Source organism: Symphalangus syndactylus, chromosome 8 (assembly GCF_028878055.3).
Source record: "Symphalangus syndactylus isolate Jambi chromosome 8, NHGRI_mSymSyn1-v2.1_pri, whole genome shotgun sequence".
NCBI lineage: Eukaryota > Metazoa > Chordata > Mammalia > Primates > Hylobatidae > Symphalangus > Symphalangus syndactylus.
In genome coordinates, this window is record NC_072430.2 from 132,543,774 (window position 1) to 132,565,829 (window position 22,056).

At 41.5% G+C, this 22,056-nt stretch overlaps 1 protein-coding gene and 1 pseudogene across 3 annotated transcripts in view; one reads left to right on the forward strand and one right to left on the reverse strand.

Annotated features, from left to right (window-relative positions):
- Positions 1-5,472: 5,472 nt before the first annotated feature.
- On the reverse strand, positions 5,473-7,078 carry LOC129488823 (protein Cripto-like; annotated as a pseudogene).
- Positions 7,015-22,056, forward strand: part of DAW1 (dynein assembly factor with WD repeats 1) — a 55,095-nt gene continuing 40,053 nt past the window's right edge. For all 3 annotated transcript variants that reach the window (XR_008659276.1, XM_055287871.1, XM_055287872.1), the window contains exons 1-2: positions 7,015-7,143; positions 20,851-20,923. Coding sequence is in view for 2 of the 3 variants with exons in the window: in XM_055287871.1 (XP_055143846.1) it covers positions 7,104-7,143; positions 20,851-20,923 (113 nt within the window). In the remaining variant the exon portion in view is untranslated. The remainder of the gene's footprint in view (positions 7,144-20,850; positions 20,924-22,056) is intronic.

Here is a 22,056-nt window from a genome sequence, read left to right on the forward strand (position 1 = left end):
AGGGTGGCATTATGCCCACCCCAGGGTCTCTGGTTCATGTTCCAGATATCCCTGGTCTTTCTGCACCTGTATTGTTCTTCTCTGGACTGTCTCTAACTTGGTAAGGTATAGAATCCATTCTTCCCTTCCAGATCCTCTAGGCCATTTATTTAAGAAGATAAATCTATTTGGGTCCACAGAGAAAGTAGTTATGTTTTTAAAAAATGTAAACTAATTTTAATATTTAAGCCAACTATGCTAATTGACATAATTAGCAAGGTATACTTGTCAAGGATCACACAAAAGATTCCAAATCGCAATTGGAGCAATTGTTGACCTAGATTATCAATTGAAATGGAAATGATATGTACATACCCTTTCCTTAGTTTCAAACAAATTTAGCATAATAATGCATATTATTATCATCACCGTCCCTAATTCTTTTTTTTTTTTTTTTTTGAGAGGGAGTCTCGCTCTGCCGCCCAGGCTGGAGTGCAGTGGTGCGATCTCGGCTCACTGCAAGCTCCGCCTCCTGGGTTCACACCATTCTCCTGCCTCAGCCTCTCCGAGTAGCTGGGACTACAGGCGCCCGCCACCAGGCCCGGCTAATTTTTTGTATTTTTAGTAGAGACGGGGTTTCACCGTGGTCTCGATCTCCTGACCTCGTGATCCGCCCGCCTCGGCCTCCCAAAGTGCTGGGATTACAAGCGTGAGCCACCGCGCCCGGCCCACCGTCCCTAATTCTTACAGAATGTTTCAAGTGAATCAGGCTCATAGTGACAACTCTATGAATTGGATACCATGGTGATTTCTAGCTTTTTGATGAGGAAACTAAAGCCCAGAGAGGTGATAGACCTTGCCCAAGATCCCATGTCTAGAAAACGGTAGGCTTCAAGTCAGGCATTCTGCTGTAATGCTTCAGTGGCAAAGCTGTTTATCAGCCTGCTATGTACTGGCATTGACCCATCAGCGAATGTAAATTTGGTCACACCTAGAGTTCTGTCTCCCACTGACCTACAATCATTTCTTCCTTTCTTTTTTTTTGTTTTGTTTTTTTTTTAGATGGAGTTTCACTCTTGTCACCCATGCTGAAGTACAATGGCGTGATCTCAGTTCACTGCAACCTCTGCCTCCTGGGTTTAAGCAATTCTCCTGCCTCAGCCTCCCAAGTAGCTGGGATTACAGGCACGTGCCACCACGCCTGGCTAATTTTGTATTTTTAGTAGAGACAAGGTTCCACCATGTTGGTCAGCCTGGTCTTGAACTCCTGACCTCAGGTGGTCCACTGCCTTGGCCTCCCAAAGTGATGGGATTACAGGCGTGAGCCACCGCACCTGGCAACTTACAATCATTTCAAACTCACCCGAAGTCTGATTCTTTCTGTGAATAACTCCCTTGCAATATTTTTCAGAATTAGATCTATAAGAGCAGCATGCCTGGTACTAGCAGGTCCTTTATACACATTTATTGAATGATACAAATTAGTGGCCCTAGCCCTGTTAGTTTTCAAGTGCCAGGTAAGATCAGATACTTTTGAGTCCTACTGTGGGGATGGAGGCAGGCAGAGGAAGAGGGTAAATGGCGATGTCTGGTCCATATGCCCCTACCCTGATGCAGTTCCTCTGCTCTGGGAACTGCTGTGACGAGGCCACCTTTAAACCCTGTGCACAGCAGACTGCTCCTGCCTGGCTCTGAGCATCTGTGTCTTCTCTTTCTAGGAGAGGATTTCATCTCTCTTTTTATCTGCTGCTCTCAGTGAGGCTCCAACACCAGTGATGCAGTCATCTCATTGAAGCTGGTTTTCTCCAGAAGCTGAGCCAAATGGAATCCACCCAGCCCAGCCGCAGCCAGAAGCCCTACTCCTCCCTTACCTTGCCCAGCCTCAAAAATACAGAATCTGGATCCCCCAGGCTGACTCCTTCCTCCTTCTCCTCCTCCTCCTCTTTCTCTCTCTCTCTCTGTAAATATAAATATATGTATGTGTAGATATACTACATCCATATATATATATATATTTTGAGACTGGGTCTGGCTCTGTCACCCAGGCTGGAGTGCAGTTGTGTGATCTCAGCTCACTGAACCACTGCCTCCTAGGCTCAAGCCATCCTCCCACCTCAGCCTCCTAAGTAGCTGGGACTACAGGTGAGTGCCATCACACTGGGCTAATTTTTGTATGTTTTGTAGAGACGGGGTTTCTCCCTGTTGCCCAGGCTGGTCTCAAACTCCTGAGCTTGGGCAGTCTTCCTGCCTTGGCCTCCCAAAGCGCTATGATTACAGGCATGAGCCACCAGACCCACCATACGTATTTTGATTTTAGAGACTACCTCCCTCCCCAACTCCCATCCTCCCAGGTACCTTCTGATTCCTCCCACAGCCTGATGTCCACTGTCCTCTCTCAGTGCATTGGAGCATCTGAAACCCAATTAGGTAGAGAATTCCAGCTTCTTCCCATGTTGTTTCTGGGTCTCATTTACATTCGAGGATGTGGCTGAACAACCAGTTTACTGTTCCTGACAATCAGGGAAGACTGCCTGGAATTCACACAAAGACCTGATCATTGGAGATGAAGCCCAGTTTCACTCACTTCGTTCTGTCCAAGCCAGTGTAAGCTATTAAGCTAGCACAGTGGCTCTCAAGCTTCATCATTTGTTAGAATCACCAGGAAAACACATTTAAATGTGAGTTGTTGGACCTCACCATCAGTGTTTCTGATTCAGTAGGTCGGGACTCGGGGGAGGCGAAAGTGTACGTTGCTGATGAATTCCTAAGTGATACTGACCCTGCTGGTCCAGGGACCATGCTTGGAGAACTGAAGTCTAGAGTGTTTTCACTGTATTAGCCTGGATTGGTTTAGGAGATTAAAATTACTGCTACTCATTATTTAGTTTCTGGTTGTTGAAGGCAGGTCCTGGTGGGAATGTCTTAGTTCAGGCTTCCATAACAAGTACCATTGACTGGGTGGCTGACAAACAATAGAAACTTCTTCCTTACAGTTCTGGAGGCTGGAAGTCTGAGATCAGGGTGCCAGCATGCCCTTTTATTTTGAAATAAATCAGTATGCATTTCCTAAGAACAAGGACATTGTCTTACATAACCAGTACAATGATGAAAATCAAGAAACTTAACATTGATAAAACACTATTATCTAAACCACAATCCCTATTAAGAGTTCATCCATTGTCTCAATGATGTCCTGTGTAAGTAATTATTATTCTGGTTCAGGATCTATCATCACTCAGTGCATTTAGTCATCCTCTTTAGATTTATTTAATCTCAAGTATTTCTTCAGACTTTTCTTTCCTTGACTGTCAACAGTTATTTTGTACAATTTCCTCAATTTGGTTTGCTCTGATGTTTCCTTATGATTTGAGTCAAGTAATTCATTTTGGGCAGGAATTCCAGAGAATTGCTGGTTTGTTTGTTTGTTTGTTTGTTTTTGTTTGTTTTTCCAGAGTCTTGCTCTGTCGCCAGGCTGGAGTGCAGTGGCACGATCTCGGCCCACTGCAACCTCCAACTCCCTGGTACAAGCAATTCTCCTGCCTCAGCCTCCCGAGTAGCTGAGATTACAGGCACATGCCACCACGCCCAGCTAATTTTTGTATTTTTAGTAGAGATGCGGTTTCACCATGTTGGCCAGGTTGGTCTCGATCTCCTGACCTCATGATCTGCCCACGTTGGCCTCCCAAAGTGCTAGGATTACAGGCATGAGCCACTGCACCCGGCTTTGCTGTGTTCTCTTCAGTGCATCGTAATACCAGGTAATATATGTCAGTTTGTCCCACTATTAGTGATGTCCTCCCTGACTCAAGTGAGCCTCTCACCTCAGCCTCCTGAGTAGCTGGGACTGTAGGCGCGTGAACCACACCCAGTTAATTAATTTTTTTGTAGAAACTGGATCTTGCCTTGTTGCCCAGGCTGGTCTTGAACTCCTGGGTTCAAGCAATCCTCCTAACTTGGCCTCCCAAAGTGTTGGGATTATAGGTAAGAGCCATCATGCCCCATCCAAAGGTCACGTTTTAAATGGGGGCCCTACCCAAAGATCACATTTTAAATGGCATGAGCACAAGCAATAACATAGGTGACCAAAATCTACCAAAGACTTTCTCATTTCTATAGAACAAACTCTTTGCCCCTCCCTCCATAAGTCCTTCCGGAGTGTCTTAATGGCTAGGAGAAAGTTTGAGCTGGGAGAGAGCTTGGATTTCATATGGTTCCCTGTTTTCCAAGTATGGGATGCTTACTACTGGTGAGAAAAAGACGATTGTTTTTTTTGCACGTTTATATTAGGTTAAATTGTGTCACTTAGTAGCAAAGGCTTTGTCATCTCAAGATCTTTTCAATCTTCTGAACACATCAAGTAGGAAGGCTCAGTTGAGTGCTATTCCATCTTGTAGCCTGTCTTAACAATCTCAAACAGTTGCTAATTTCCTTCCTTCCCTCCTCCCTCCCTCCGTGTCTCCCTCCTTCCTTCCTTTCTTCCTTTGTTTACAAAGAAAGGGATGGTTTTGGGTTCAGAGTCTTTGGCAGTATATAGTAATTAGCATATAGTAATATAGTAATATACAGTAGTATATAGTAATTCAACGCCTTTAGGTGAATATGTTTTCCATTTTTACTGTGCATACACATATATACAATGTATTTTAAAAATTGGCTTTACAATATGTAGTTTTATCACTTGGTTTACAACTAAATACATTGTGAACATTTTCTACAACAGTTAAAGAATTGCATAGCTTGGAGGAAACATAATTTATTAAGCAATCTTGTTGGGGACATTGAGGTATAATTTTTTTTTTTATAAGGAGACTTCATTCTTTTTACAACACCTCCAGGGAAAAAATGGGAGTCCTTGTCTCATATAGCTTTCTACAGATGATGGAAACTTGCCCTTCCATTTAGCCTTTTAACTTGCTTCTCTACACCCACCTAATCACCATCAAGTAACCCATTTTCTGTTTTCCAACCTCTCTCTCCCATTTGCTTCCTCTTTCCTACCCAGTCTCCCTGCATACATGCAGATGACTTCCATTCCTTCAGCCCTCTGATTCCTTCCCTTAAAGAGGCTTTCTTTCCTTTTAAAGAGACGATTTTAATTGATTTTTATCAACTCTACTCAAAACTGTATCCTAAGGTCCACATTAGGATTAGTCTTTAATAATCTGAAGATATAATTCCATTGTTTAAAAGAACATTTTAAGAAGACCTTGGTAGAATTACATGTATCAAGAAACACTGAACTTAGGGACAATGGAGACATGGCTGACTTTCTTTTGAAAAAAAAGTAGTTTTTGTGGCGAGGGTAGGGCAAAGAGGTAAGAAGTAGTTGGTACTATAAGGAAATGTTAGAGACCATTTTGGAAATGTATTCTTTATTTTAAGGCAACTAACAAATGATCATCTTTCAGTTAGGATATTGTAGCAGCAGCCTTTACTGGTCATGAAATTTGCATGATATCTAAAATTGTATTTCTGGAAATAGGTCAATGTCAATTAATAGTAACTTTGTATAGAAAGGCAGATGCCAGCTAGCATATAAAAGTGATGCATGCAGACGGTGGTAGTTCTGGAGTCCTGGGAGTCATGAGGTGCTCATCCATCACAAGGCCATCATAGCCAGGTAGAAATGCCTGAGGAAAGCAGCGGAGCTGGCCGTGCCAGCATTTACATATGGAAGAACACTTCTTGGGCAGCCGGGTGTCATGGGGCACACACCCACAGTTCTCTTTGCGTACGTCGTGCTCACAGTTCTGTCCATAGAAGGAGGGGAGGCAGGCACAAAAGGACCCCAGCATGCAGGTTCCCCCATTCAGGCAGCAGGTTCTGTTTAGCTCCTTACTGTCCTGTATCCCCATGGGGGGGCACAAGCTGGGAAGACCGAGGACGAATTGCAGGCTCCTCCTGGGGCTGAATGCTGTCATCTCTGAAGGCCAGGTCTCCGTCTCCCTGAGATGGACGCACAAGTTCCTGATGGCCCAGCCCTTAACAAGCAATTCAACGCCTTTAAAAAATTGTCTTTACTTTTACAGTTACTGGCTGTTTACTGAAAATTTCATATAATTTTAAATTTAGAAATAAAAACTTCACATATGGAATTAAATTTCATATAATTTTCAGTAAACATCCAGTAACTGTAAACGTAAAGGTAATTCTTAAAATTACATTTTACAAAGTGAAGTAAAATAAGCGAGACAATCTAGAGGCGTTTTAAGAACTTAAAGAAAACTTAGGTATGGATCTCTGGAGGAGGTAACGAGAGATATGGCTCATAGTTGTGCAGATAACACAGGAATTACTGAAGTTTGCGCAATTCCAATTGAGGCCAAATTCCTTAAAGGAAATGGACAAGCTGGCTGGCTGACTCTTTCTCTCCGCAGGCTTTCTGATGGAAACGTGGCAGGCAAACAATGATGCTGGCAAGAAATAGGACAGGCCGCATGAAGGCCTGGAGAGTTTTAAGCACAGGTTGAGAGCACAGGTGTAGGCTTTCTGGTGTAGGTTCCGACGCACCTGCCTTCCATTCCTGCCTCCACTATCCATTCAGGCTGCGACCTCTGGTAGTTCTCCACCTTCTCTAATTCTCAGTTACTTCATCCTTAAGAAGTGGTGCGTAACTCACACCTTGTTAGGCTTGTATGAGTATGTGTGCATACACCGTTTAGTGCAATGTATGGCACAGAGCCAAGAAATGCAGGATACTAAGTCGAGGTCATTTTTCTTTTGGGAGGACAAGGACAGGGCACGGGCTGGGGCCCCGGAGGGGTAACCAGCAGCGGGCTTTTCCTCCCAGCCTTCCTTTTGGGAAACCCAGTGTGCTAAAAAAGTGCATGCAGCCCAGGCTATGGCCTAGGCCGTCGGTTCCCGGCCATGCCTAGCTCCTCTGAGGTCGCCCTTAGTGAGGACACGAGGTGCCCTCACCTCGTTCACTCTAGACACCTCCAGAACACTCGCCCTCCCGCGCGCCGAAACTCCAAGTCACCACCAGCCGCCCGCGGAGCCAGACCTCCCGGCTCTGCGCCCCAGGACCGCTCGGTGCAACCTGCGCATGCGCACCCGCGTCCCGCAGCTGTTTAGCCGTTTCTATGGCTACGAAGCCCATGGGCCGGGGATAGGAGAGCAAGAAAATGAAGCTCAAGAGCCTCCTGCTCCGGTATTACCCGCCAGGTACGCGCCAGCCCCGGCCCCGTCATCCCCACGTGGGACCCTGGGCTCTCAGACTGGGAGGATTTGGGGCGGAGGAGGGCGCGGGGACTGAGGGGCGGCGGGTCCCCAGGTGGGACAGGAAGTCCGGCACTTCCCAACCTGTGCCCCTCATTCCTTCAGCTCCTGGACTCTTCCTTAAAGCATTAACAATTACTCTTTTAGTAATTTAAAGAGTTTAGCTTGACTGTGCATATCAGTCCGTCTGCATTTATTGAGTGCCTACTGCCTACACGCTTTGTGCTCTGTGCTATGGACCTTTAAAGAAGTTCATAGTCCTTGATTTCAATGAGTGAAGTAATTATGAAATAAATTACTTAACTATTACTTAGTAACATAAGCAATACATTAATTACCTAATCCTTGTCTAACTCTAATGTTAGGTGAGGACATGGTCACCTTTAAAGAATAGGTGACACCCATTGATCACCCAGCTTGCTAGGGACAGAAATAGGAGTGGGATTCTTGGGTTCTAATTCAAAACTCATCTTCTGAATTAGAAACATCTGCAAAAAAAAAAAAAGAGAAACATCTGCAAAACATGCCACAAGGCAGAAGATAACCAAATACACTTGCCCAATGAAGTTTGGATAGGAAGTGTCATAAAGATTTCAAAGGAGGGTAAGATACTTTGGACCGGTTTTGTTTAGAATAGCTTTATGAGGGGTGGGAGTTGAATTTAAGGTTGAATATCTCTCTTTTCCCCGCAACACATCCAACTGCTTGGTCAACACCTCCGATGAGGTATCACACAGAGATCTCATGATTTCTTTTTTCCAGTCCCATCCCAATCCTGCTGCTTTCTCAGACTGTGCCCTGCCAGTAGAAGGCATCATCACCCAGCCTGTTTTTTGCCAGAAACCTAGGTGGTCGCTTTTTGTTTCTCTCCTGTGATCATTCACTACCTCCCCTGCACCCCCACCACCTGGCATTCCTTTATCATTCTGCCAGCTCTAAGTCCAAAATATTCTGTGAATCCATCAGATTATCCCTCTTTCCGTAACACAGATTTCTTGGTCTAACATCACTTCCAGCTGCCAACCTAGTCCAAGCCTCCATTCCAGCCACCATTCCCTTTGGCTGGGCCACTCCAGTGGCTTTTTAACTGGATTCCTGGTTTTTACCCTCATCTCCCAAAATCCATCTACCACTAGGAGCCAGTGGGATCTGAATTCAAGATCTCCAATAGCTTCCTATCATGCTTAGAATACAATCCGCACCCTGTGGGATTTGGCTCATCCTGCGCTGTTGACTTCTAAAACTTCACTTGTCTACCCTCACTATATTTCTGACTTCTTTATCTTGTTCTTCTAAGACTTAAGAGAGGGCCTTTCACTCGTTCGTTTTTTGGACCCAGCTTTCCCTAGAGCTAGGAAAAGCTGCTTCCTTTTCTTCATTCAGTTTCAATCAATGTCAACTACCTGAAGAGACTTTCCCACCTATTCAAAGTAGCCTGCGCTGATTTTACTCTATGCCATAAAGTGCTTAAAAATTATATTTGTCATCATCCAAAACTCTACTTGTTTTGTTTCAAATGTCTGCCTCTTTCCCATTTAATGTAAACTTCGTGAGAACTAAGATCTTAGTGTTTTTTGATCATTGTAGCGTCCTCAGCTTCTAGAAGAGATTTGGTGACACAGAAGATCAGGAATGTTTGTTGAATGAATGTATGGATAAATGGATGTGTTTAATGAGAGGTCAGGTATAGCAATTACGGAGAATAAACACTGAAAATCTTAAGGGATGCTGCTTCTGCCTCCCTGGAAGACCGATCCTGGACAGCTACTTTCTCCAATGGGAAGTTGACATTTGTAGAAAAGACACTCATTTTCTCCCTCATAGAATTCCAGTTAAAATAATGTGAGAAAGCTATATACAGAGAGTATCTAGAGAAATGTATTTTATGTAATTAATTAATATAATTTTTGAGACAGAGTCTTGCTCTGTCACCCAGGTTGGAGTGCAGTGGCGCAATCCAACTCCACCTCTTGGATTCAAATGATTCTCATCCCTCAGCCTTCCAGGTAGCTGGAATAACAGGTGTGCACTACCAAGCCCAGCTAATTTTTGTATTTTTAGTAGAGACAGGGTTTCACCATGCTGGCCAGGCTGGTCTTGAATTCCTGACCCCAAGTGATCCACCTGTCTTGGCCTCCCAAAGTGCTGGGATTACAGGTGTGAGCCACTGCACCAGGCTGAGAGTATCTACGAAATTTAAATTAGGCATAGGTATATAGTATATACAAAATTTAAAATTAAGACTAATAGTCTGTTTCCTTTAAGTAATCCATAATTTTCTTTTGGCTCTTTTTGCCCGTAGGCCTGTGCTGGTTCCCATAGGTGTACCAATAAATGAAGCGCTTGCTTTCATCCCTTTGTTGTGGAGTGTAGGTTAAGAATATGGGCTCTGGGTTCAGAATAACTGATTCTCACCATATATGATAATAAAAAAACTTGGACAGTTTGTATTATTCTATCAAAGCATGGGTACATGGTGACAACAGCACCACTTCACAGGTCTACTAGACCCTTCCAGCTGCTTATCTTATTTGATTCTTTCTCTTCAGAGTAAAGAAAGCTTTTTGGAAGAATACTCTCCCCAAGTGCTGTCCTCCCTTCCTATCATGTTTTCACCCTGAAACTGCCCACTTTAAGATCTCCAATGACATTCACATTGCTAATCCACTGGCCAAGCCACAGTCCTTGCCTGCCTTGACCTGACAGCAGCATTCGACCACTCTGCTTTTCTTTGGCTTCCAGGACACATATTCTATTTTCCTTCCTGTCTCACTGTCACTTCTTCTGTGTCCATCTTGTTGGTTCCTCTTCTTCTTTTTGATTATTTAATGTTGGAGTGCCCCAGAGCCCCAACCTTGGACTTCTCCTTTCTGTCTACGCTCATATACTACGCAAGGTCATCCATTCTCGAGGCTTAAAAACTATCCTGAAGCTGGGCGCAGTGGCTCACGTCTATAATCCCAGCACTTTGGGAGGCTGAGGCGGGTGGATCACCTGAGGTCAGGAGTTCGAGACCAGCCTGCCCAACGTGGTGAAACCCCGTCTCTACTAAAAATACAAAACAATTAGCCAGGTGTGGTGGTGCGGGTCTGTAATCCCAGCTACTCAGGAGGCTGAGGCAGGAGAATCGCTTGAATCTGGGAGGTGGAGGTTGCAGTGAGCTGAGATCATGCCAATGCACTCCAGCCTGGGTGCCAGAGTGAGATTGTCTCAAAACAAACAAACAAACAAACAAAACCATCCCGCATAGTCCTGAGTACCTAACTGCCCACCCAACACATTCATTTAAATGTCCACCGTACATCCCATATGGGGGTCTCCCATGGTCTTCCCCATCTCAGCAAATTGCAGCTCCATTTCTCCACTTACTCATGCCCAACATTTTGGACTCTTCATTGTCTCCTCTCTCTCATCTCCACATCCACTAACACATCCTGCTAGTCCTGCCTCCAAAATATATGCAGAATCCAACAATTTGTACTACCTGACCACTACCATTCTTTTTAGCTTGAAAGCTTCCTTCCACCCTTGCCCCTCTTCAGTCTATATGGCAATGGGGTGGCTCTGTTAGAACATAAATATCACCATGTCACTCTTCTGCTCCAGCCCTCCAATGACTTCTCAGCTCGTTTAAAGTAAAAGGGCCATGATCCCCAAGGCCCTGCATAATCTCACCCCCTGTTGCTTCCCTGACCTCACCACTTTCGACTTTTCCCTCCAGCAACACTGCTCTCCTTGGTGTTCCTTGGATGGGGCAGAGGTGTCCCCACCCAGGGTCTGCAGTTGCTGTTCTTTCTGCCTCGAATAATCTACCCATGGACATTTGTATCGCTAGTGCCCCATATTTTTAAAGTCTTTCCTCAAAATTGTGTAAAGTGAAGACTTAGATGCTTCCTTTCTGAGCATTTCTATCTTCTTCCTATGATATTTCACAGCCCCTTTCCCTGGTTTGTCTTTTCTCCTTGGGGCTATCTTAATCCAACTCATCATTATTTTACTCATTTATTTGTTTATTCTTCCCCACGAGAATAAAAGATTGATGAAGGTAGAAACTTTGTCTATTTTGTTTACTCCTTATCTCTAGCACCCAGAGGAGAGCCTGGTGCATAAAATGACGTTAGTGTTTTTGTTGAATAAGTGAGTTTAATGAGATGATGTGTGTTAAGCAGAATGCCTCAAACTCTTCCTGAAATGTGAAAGGGCCAGATAAGTGATATTCAATCTACTTCAGCTCTAAAAGCCTAGGATTCTTTTTTTTTTTGAGATGGAGTCTAGCTCTGTCACCCAGGCTGTAGTGCAGTGGCGTGATCTTGGCTCACTGCAAGCTCCGCCTCCTGGGTTCACGCCATTCTCCTGCCTCAGCCTCTGGAGTAGCTGAGACTACAGGCGCCTGCCACTATGCCTGGCTATTTTTTTTTTTTTTTTTTGTATTTTTAGTAGAGACGGGGTTTCACCGTGTTAGCCAGGATGGTCTTGATCTCCTGACCTCGTGATTCGCCCACCTTGGCCTCCCAAAGTGCTGGGATTACAGGCGTGAGTCACCGCGCCCAGCCAAGCCTAGGATTCTTGTAGTGATCTTAGGCTCACGTGATTCTCTTGACTCATGTTTGCGACTATTGCTTTAATGCTTATCTTATAATGAGGTCATATTACTTAGCATGCTTGACATTTAATTTCTGAATTCCAATCTTTGGTGAGCCAAATCACATGCAAGTTTCCAAGATACTACTGAATAGCAGGTGGGTGTTTCAATAATAGCATTATCAGATAGGAAAAAATTATTCCACTGAATCATTCCCGTGCTACCTTTATCCCTTCTGCATATAGAGCAATTTTGTTTTGCCTCCTAATCCTCTAATTTTTGCCCTCCCACTTTCTTTTGAATAACTATAGGTCAGGGGCATTGTCTTGCTGCTATCTACTGAATTATCCCTCTCCCTACCTACATTCCCAAAGGCTAAATGTACATGTCAGTAACATGGCTAACCAAACATGGGACATTCCTTTTCATCTTGGTCACATTTATTAATTCATAAGCTCTTTGCTTTGGGAAGAGTGGGTGTTGACTATGCGCTTTTCAGCTAACTCAGTTATGACAATTTTTGTATTTCATTTATTGTGTGAAGTCCATAGTTCTTAGACCAGGAGAAGGAATTAAGTCAACATTAACTAAACTAGTTAACATTCTGAGCATTTTAAAGGTTTCTGTTGATTGAATATATAATCTAAGTAAAGAATATTAATATCATTTGAAGCATGCCCTTTTAACATATTGAAGAATTTGAGGCATAGAGGCTTCTTACCTAAGTGTTTTGGGAATTATGTTTATTGAAATGCACAATCAAGAGAAAATCAAGATTATTAAGATACTATGGGAAACCGTCACTGAAGAAAAGCATGTATTTCTGGCAGCATCTTTGTTTATTTATTTTTATTTTTGAGGCATAGTTTTGCTCTGTCAGCCAGGCTGGAGTACAGTGGCACAATCTTGGCTTACTGCAACCTCTGCCTCTGTCTCCCAAGTAGCTGAAGTTACAGGCATGTGCCATCACGCCCAACTAATTTTAGTATTTTTAGTAGATACGTGGTTTTACCATGTTGGCCAGGCTGGTCTCAAACTCCTGACCTCAAGTGATGCACCTGCCTTGGCCTCCAAAAGTGCTGGGATTATAGGCGTGAGCCACTGCTCCCGGACTCTTTGTTTTCTGTTTTTATTCTTCATGGCTCATATTACAGCCTTTTGCTCATATTGGAGCTCAGTCATCATGAGAGGGATGAACACATTGCCTAGATCAATGTTCCACAACCTTTTTGGCACCAGGGACTGGTTTCGTGAAGACAATTTTTCCACAGACCAGGGGGATGGTTTTGGGATGAAACTGTTTCACCTGAGATCATCAGGCATTAGTTAGATTCGCATAAAGAGTGTGCAGCCTAGATCCCTTGTATGCACAGTTCACCATAGGGTTCCTGCTGCTATGGGAATCTAATGCTGCTGCTGATCTGACAGGAAGCTGAATGAGCTCAGGCGGTAATGCTCACTCGCCCGCCGCTCACCTCCTGCTCTGTGGCCCAGGTCCTAACAGACCACAGACTGGTACCGGTCCAGGGCCCAGTGGGGTGGGGGGACCCCTGGCCTAGAGGTTTTGTCACAGCGAAGCCGTCAAATGTACATGTTTCAGTTTTGTACTTTATTTTCCAGATCCATTTGTACAGCATCCCAACGAATTTTTAGTAGTCAGCTTAAAGACTTTGAACTTTTTACTTTATTACAAACAAGTAGTGAATAAAGAAAGCAGACTTTTGTTCACTTATTTGCTAAAATGTTAAAAATGCATTTCCTTAGGGTATTAGATCATACTCTGTGGGCTGCCAAGTGCTAATTCTTTCCAACCTTTCTCTGAGTTACAGATTATTATTATATTGCTTATTCATTGTGTACATCATTTATTTACTCAAGCATTTATTTCCTCAATAATAAATAGCACATAGTAAATACCCTTATATATAATGCAAAAAAATCTAAAATTATAGTACAGAAAGAAACACTCCCTTGATGATAATGACACCTTGCATTGATTCACACTTTGTATGTTTAAAATATGTATCTTTCTTGAATTTTCAAATAGCTTTGTAGGGACCTTCAAGGGTTTATATTCTAATACTGTTGATCAGCTGGGCATGGTGGTCCCTGCCTTTAATCCCAGCACTTTGAGAAGCTGAGGCAGGAGGACGGTTTGAGCCCAAGAGTTGAAGACCAGCCTGAGAAACATAGTGAGATCTTGTTTCTACAAAAAATTAAACAATTAGCTGGGCATAGCGGCATGGGCCTATAGTCCTAGCCACTCAAGAAAATGAGGCAGGAGAATGGCATGGGTCCCCAGGAGTTCGAGACTACAGTGAGTGATGATTGTACAACTGCACTGCAGCCTGCGTAACAGAGCAAGACTCTGTCTCTAACAAAATAAAAAACAAAATATGTCGATCCCTATCATTTTTTCTATTTTCTTATTTTTCTCTTACTTTTTAAATTTAATTTTTTTTTTTTCGCCCAGGCTGGAGTGCAATGGCACAATCTCAGCTCATTGCAACGTCTGCCTCCTGGGTTCAAATGATTCTCGTGCCTTAGCTTCCCAAGTAGCTGGGATTACAGGCATGCCACCACACCTGGCTAATTTTTTCTATTTTTAGTAGAGACAGGGTTTCACCATGTTGGCCAGGCTGGTCTTGAACTCCTGGCCTCAAGTGATCTGCCCAATTCGGCCTCCCAAAGTGCTGGAATTACAGGCATGAGCCACCATGCCTGGCTTCTCTTACTTTTATAAAATATTTATGTATAGCTGAATAATGAAAAATACATCAAGGAATAGCTAAGATGAGCCTCACCCTCCTGAAGATGCGATCATGCCTTGAAAGGAGCCACTTGACACGTGACAGTGCCTGTGTCTTCAAGCTGCTGATGTTGAATATTATCAGTCTTTATAATCTTTGCTAATTTGATGGGTAAAACTTACATCTATTTTGTTTTGTATTTTTTCTTAATAATGAAGTTAGGGACTTTTTGTTTTGGTTTGTTTATTGATCATTGTCTGTCTTTATAACCTGACCACTCCTGACTTTTGTCCAATTTTCTTTTTAAAAATCATTTTTGGAGTTCTTTATATTAAGTTCTTAAAGCTTTGTGTTTATGGTTGAAACTTCTTTGCTGATTATTATTTGCCTTTAACTTTGTGGTATCTTTTATTGTACAGAGGTTTATAATTTATTTTAGACAAATTTGTCAATTTTTTCTTTTATAGCTATTGTATTTCATGTACTGACAAAGGTGATTATAGACACTGAGAGACAAATACATTATATTATCTAGAATATTTTATATTTTATTTTTAATATTAAAATTTGTAATCAACCTGGAATATTTTCATACATTGTATGTGGCAGAAATCTATTTTATTAACTTTTCCAAAAATCCAACTGATTATTACATCATTTATTGAACAATACATTCTTTCTCTATTAATTTGAAATATTATTACATCATTTATTGAACAATACATTCTTTATTAACTTGAAATATTACCTTCACTTTATTTTTAAATTTTGATGCATAGATGATTTTATTATACTGATCTAATTTTGTATCAAAACCACACTTTATTGTTTTATAGTTCATTGTAATATCTCGTAGAGTAAATTTTCACATTTCAAAAAGTAAAATCATAATTACATTAACTTCATAAATTTGACATCTTTACAGCGTTGGGTTTTCTCATCCAGAAATGTGTCTCCTCATTTATCACAATTTTCTTTTATATTCAATAGTACATTTAGGATTTGCACATTTCTTGTTAATTCTATATTTAGATATTCAGTAATTTTCTTTGCAATTATAAATGTGATCTTGCCATTAATTGTATCTTCAATGGATACAGTATCTCTTTCTTATCTTCTTCTAGTCTTAGCTTTTCATATTCTATTTATCTTTTGTAAGCACCTTAAATCTTTTTTATAACATGTGTCATACAGTTAGGTTTAAAAATATTTTAACAATGCTGTATGTAATGTCCATATTTTGCTGAAAAGTTTAATGTGACACGAACAGTTTTTTTTGTTTGTTTGTTTGTTTTTTACCCTAGGGAAATAAGTACTGGTTGGCTCTCCATAGAATCTTTCTTTTTTTCTTTTTAAGTTTGCATTTGATACTAGAGTTTGGTTTCAGGTCTTTGGTACAAAAGAACTACTTCTTGGGGGGAAAAAAACAAAACAAAATTATGCCAAACTATCCTCTAACTAGCATTTGCTTGCTGTGTTGTAGCGTTCTGGGCAGTTTCTTGAGTCACTAAAAGCATTTTTAATTACTTTTCTGTTCTAAAATCTTGCAGTTCATTACGCAACAGCTGCTTGGATTACCTGTTTAGGTTTCAGCACATCTGTGCAGCAAGACAGGGTTGAGAAAAATTCCTTCTGGGAGATCATAGCTGTGCAGCTGAGTAGGTAGTGATGTCCGACACTGAGGAAGAAACTCCAGAGGAGAAGCAGTGTTGGAGGAGAAGAGCCTGAACTCTTTGAGGTGATAGGGAGACATCTATGTATCTGGAACTCAGAGGAGATATAGACTGGAGATCTGCAATTAATAGTTAGCATGTTGATGGTAATTAAAGTCATGATACTGATGAATTTAATGTAAGGTGAGAAGAGAAGAATCTGTAGACCTGAAGTTTAAAGATGCTTAGTGTTTAAAGGTCAGGCAAAAGAGGACAAAGGAGAACAAAAAATAACAAAGTGATTGGAAAAAAGAGAAAGAAGAGATTTTATAAAAAGCCTAAAGAGGGTATATTTGAGGAAGGAGGACATATTGTTTATAGTGTTGATTATTTCTGAAAGGCCACATGCTGTAAGGACAGAGAATGTCCAATGCATTAAGCAATTTGAGGACAGTCTTCCCATCATCTACCAGTTAGTTCATGTATTCAACAAGCACTGCTAGAGCATTTTGAAAGATCATGAAGATACTAGATAAGGGCAGGCACTGTTGGTAGAGAAATGGAATCCAGAGAGGGATCTGAATGTGTTGCTCGTACTTGAACCTGAACACAAATCACAGGCCTGCTGTGCTTAAATCATGACTTGCCCTGAGAAGGGTCTTTTTGGGAATATAGGGAAGATATAACATGGATATATTTCCTTCTTCAAAGATGTTACAATCTCACTGGAAAGAGAAGGCATAAATGCAATTTAAGTAATACAAGGTGACCATGTAGCATATGCCACAAGGTAGCATTTGATTAATAGCTAGAAAATAAGCACTGTTCGTTGAGACTTTATGCCAGGTACTTAATATACATCTTATTTAATCTCAACCAGCAAACCTATAGGTTCATAGATGAGAAAATTGACATTTGCTAGATCGTGACATAAGTAAGGGGTTGAGGATCTACCTGATGCCAAGTATACACTTTTCAACTCTGCCACATTCTTTTATTTTATTTTATTTTATTTTATTTTATTTTTGAGATAGAGTTTCACTCTGTCGCCCAGGCTGGAGTGCAGTGGTGCAATCTTGTCTCACTGGAATCTCCGCCTCCTGGGTTCAAGCGATTCTCCTTCCTCAGCCTCCCAAGTGACTTGGATTACAGGTGCCTGCCATCATGCCAGCTAATTTCTGTATTTTTATTAGAGACGGTGTTTCAGCATGTTGGCCAGGCTGGTCTCAAACTCCTGACCTCAAGTGATCCACCTGCCTCGGCCTCCCAAAGTGGTGGGATTACAGGTGTGAGCCACTGCACTTGGCCTCTGCCACATTCTTTCTCAATGGCTCAGTGCTTTTGAAAAGTAAATAGAGTGTTTTGGCAACATTTCCTATTTTCCCTTGATCTGAAATACTGCCAGAATTATATCTGTTATATCAACCTATGGTCTATAGCAGTGATTCTCAAACTGTAGAGGGCTCCTGGGAACCCTTGAACACTTTCAGCAGGGTCTCAAGGTCAAACTTATTTTTCATAATAACAATAAGATGCTACTTCCTTTTCTATACCATGCTGACATCGTCACTAATGGTGCAGAAGCAATGGAAGGTGAAAGTGCTGGTGTCTTACTACAAATCAAGGCAGTGATGCCAAACGCTAATAGTGGTCACTGTATTTATTCTTCACTGACACACACTCACAATAGGAGAAAAACAAAAAAATTCCAACAGAACAACCTAGTTTTGCTTGAGGATTTCCTTGATGAAGCAGTAAAAATTATTAATGTAGCAAAATATTAACATAGGAGTGCATGTATTTTGAGTATTGCAGGTGATGAAATAGGAAGTACTAAGCAAGCACTTCTGCTCTACAGTGAAGTCTGATAGTTGTTGATATGGTTAGGCTTTGTGTCCTCACCCAAATCTCATCGTGAATTGTAATTCCCATAATCCCCATAATCCCTACAATCCCCACATGTCTAGGGAGAGACCAGGTGGAGGTAATTGAATCAGAAGGCGGTTCCCCCATGCTGTTCTCATGATAGTGAGTGAGTTCTCACGAGATCTGATGGTTTTATGATTGGTAGTTCCTCCTTCATTCATTCTCTTCCTGCCGCCTTGTGAAGAAGGTGCCTTGCTTCCTCTTTTCCTTCCACCATGATTGTAAGTTTCCTGAGGCCTCCCCAGCCATGAGGAACTGTGAGTCAATTAAACCTCTTTCTTTTATAAATTACCCAGTCTTGGGCAGTTCTTTATAGCAATATAAAAACAAACTAATACAGTTGTCTTAAGGAAAATATAGGTGGTTGCTTGAATTACGAGATGAGCCAACTTTTTTTCATGGAAAAGCATTTTTACTTGAAAGAGTGACTGAGAAACAACATGGTTTTCAGACTCAGACATTTTGGCAGACATTTTCTTGAAAATGAAGAATGTGAGCCCACAACTTTCAAGCAAAAATGTCAGCATTTCTTGCTAGTGATATATTTTAGCTTTCAAGCAAAAAGTATAAGTTCAGAAAACTTTTGTTTACCATCATAATCTTGACAGCTTACCAACAGTAAGAGTTTTCTTATGATAAAAATTGGTAGTGAAAGTGGTAAATGTTACTTTCTGATATTGTGTGATGAAATATGTCAACAGTTACAAGATATGCATAACTTAGTAGATCAGTATTTTTCAAATGTCCAGTGCATGATTATGCATGGATCATGCATGAGTAAAAGATCCATCGAAAGTATGAAATAGACCAATGAGGTTTAATGCAAGTATATGGAAAAGTTACTAATATGGTTTCAGATTCTATATTGCAACTAATTTTAAGAAGTTACCATTTGTTGAATTTTAATATAATATCAAAATTTGTTGAATTTAAATATAATATCAAAAAATGATATAAACAATGATATAAACAATGATACAAACAATGATATAAAAAGGCAATTATAATACTCCTTCATTTTTCAACTACATATCAGTGTCTGACTACATTCTTTTCTTATACTTTGTCTAAAACATTTAGCAACAGCTTGAATGCAGAAGCAGAGATGAGAATCCAGTGTCTTAAGCCAGATATTAGAGATTTGCGAAAGTATGAAACAGTGCTACTCTTCTTACTCTTTTTAGGGGCATGAAAATATAGTTATTTTTACAAAAACTTTATAAAAATAACATGCTATGAATTATTGTTGTTTTAAAACAACTTAATAAATATTTTAAAAATTTCTCAATTTTAGTTTTTAATATGGAAAAAAACTAAAAACTCTTTGGTGTCCTAAATGATTTTTAAGAGTGTAAGGTGATCCTGAAGCCAAATTTTTGAGATGTACTAGTTTATATCCACAGACAGAGGCAGTAGAGTAAGGTGGTTAGGAGGCTCTGTCCAGGTTTTATTAGCCCTGGGCTGTTCGGATGGAATATATTCTATGGATCCATCTTCAAGTTCACAGATTCTATTCTCTGTCATCTCTACTTTTGAACTCACCTAGCAAGTTTTTTATTTTCATTATCATATTTTTCAGTTCTATAATCCTCATTTGGTTTAATAAATATTTTCTGGGATTTTCCATTTTTTCATTTGTTTCAAGTGAAATTGTAAATGATTACTGAAGGATTTTTATAGTATCTTCTTTAAAGTCTTTGTCAGATGATTCCAACCTCTGATTCATCTTGGTATTGGTGTTTGTTGATTGTCCTTGGTATAATAGGTGATTTTTAAAAAATTATATCCTAGACATTTTGATTATTACGGGGATCCTTGATCCTATCTAAACCTTCTAATTTGGCGAAATCTGCTTAGATTTGGCATATGTGCTCTTGGGCTACTTTTGCGGGCGTTAGTTCCAACGGTGTCAGTGTAGTTCCCTAGGCCCTTGCAATGTTACTGTCCTTTGTTTTTTAGGGTACTGCTAAGGCTCCTGCTCAGTCACTGCTGGCGCCACCTGCAGGGGGCAGAAGGTGCTTCCCTAGTGGGCCTGCTGTCACTGAGTGACCTTCCTGGTCACTTCCCGGCCTGATTATGCTGCTGGCTGGAAGGCAGGGAGACGCAGGACTTTGCTGAGGCTGCCTCAGCGCCTGGTTGTGGAGTGAGGTATGAGACATCCCTGGATGTCACCGTTGCCCCTTTTGCAAGTGGATAGGACCATCCACCAATGGCCTGGCTGTGGAGTGGGGTCTGGGAGGTCCCAGGACTTTGTTGATGGGGCTGCAGCCAGATCCAACTGCCTGCTGGGGCCCAGCATGTGCAGTGGGAACTAGAACAGCCCCAAGCTTCCACTGGGGGATCAAACTGCTTGCAAGGGCCCCATTTGTGGGGCAGGGATTAGGGCCCTCTTGTCCTAGTTTTGGGGTGTGGGGTGCGGGGATAAAAAGAAAATCCAGGAATCTCACCATGTAGTCGTTCCTCAAGCCCTGAAACCTATAGCCAGTCTACCTTCTTCCATCCAACTTTCTATTATTTTACCATTGTCTGTTGGACAATTTCAAGGGTATTTAGTAATATTTAGAGGGAAGGACCGGGGAAAAGTGTGGCTACATGATCTTGTTTTGGAACTAGTTATCACTGCTTATTTTTTGTTAAAAAATTAAAAATTTTAAAAATAAAAATGGAAAAAACTGTGGCAAGGTAGGTTAACTTTTGACATAGTGGTCATCGTGTTTTATAACATGTTTGTTTATTTCTATAGGAATTATGTTGGAATATGAAAAACATGGAGAATTAAAGACTAAGTCCATAGATTTGCTTGATCTTGGTCCCAGGTAAGTAAGCTGTAGGCTTCAACAAGTAAATGTTCACTGGGCAGCCTTGACACACAGTGATGTGTGGATGAGCTGCGTAAACTGCAGATAATACATTATTTTAAAAAAATTGTTCTTCTGTGGTGTGTTAGTTTCTGTTTGTTTCAGGGAGTTGTACCTGAGGCTCTTGCTGAATGAAGAAGTGGGAAAAGGGTCATTGCTCTTTTCTTTTTTTCTAAGGTCTTAAAAAAATTAAACCTTTTAGTTTATAATCCGGGCACGGTGGCTCACGCTTGTAATCCCAGCACTTTGGGAGGCCGAGGCGGGCAGATCACGAGGTCAGGAGATCGAGACCACGGTGAAACCCCGTCTCTACTAAAAATACAAAAAATTAGCCGGGCGTGGTGGCAGGCGCCTGTAGTCCCAGCTACTCGGAGAGGCTGAGGCAGGAGAATGGCGTGAACCCGGGAGGCGGAGCTTGCAGTGAGCCGAGATTGCGCCACTGCACTCCAGCCTGGGCGAGAGAGCAAGACTCCGTCTCAAAAAAAAAAAAAAAAAAAGAAAGGCTGTGAAGGTAGAGTTTCCACACCAGATTCCCCTCATGTTAATATCTCAGATTAGTGAGGTACATTTATTAGGATTGATGAACCAGTTTGATACATAATTATTAGCTAAGGCCCACTTTATTCAGGTTTTCTTAGTTTTTCCCTAATTCCTTTCTTCTGTTCCAGGATTCCATCCAGAATCCCACATGACATTTAGCCATCGTGTGTCCTTAAGCTTCCCTAAGCTGCGACCGTTTCTCAGACTTCCCTTATTTTTGCTGACCTTTCTTTCTTTCTTTTTTTTCCCTTTTTTTTTTTTTTTTTGAGACAGAGTTTTGCTCTTGTTGCCCAGTCTGGAGTGCAGTGGCCCGATCTCGGCTCACTGCATCCTCCGCCTTCTGAGTTCAAGCGATTCTCTGCGCCCAGCCAGTGACCTTTACATTTTTGAGAAGTACTTGTTACTGAGTTTTAAGAATATTACTGAGCCTGTTATTTTCTTATTAAATACTTCATAGGGCTGACTGCATATGTTCCTCCTCATTAATTGTCATGGGGCAGAAGAGGGAGACCTAATCTCTATTACTGAAGCTTGGTATGAGCCCAGAGGAA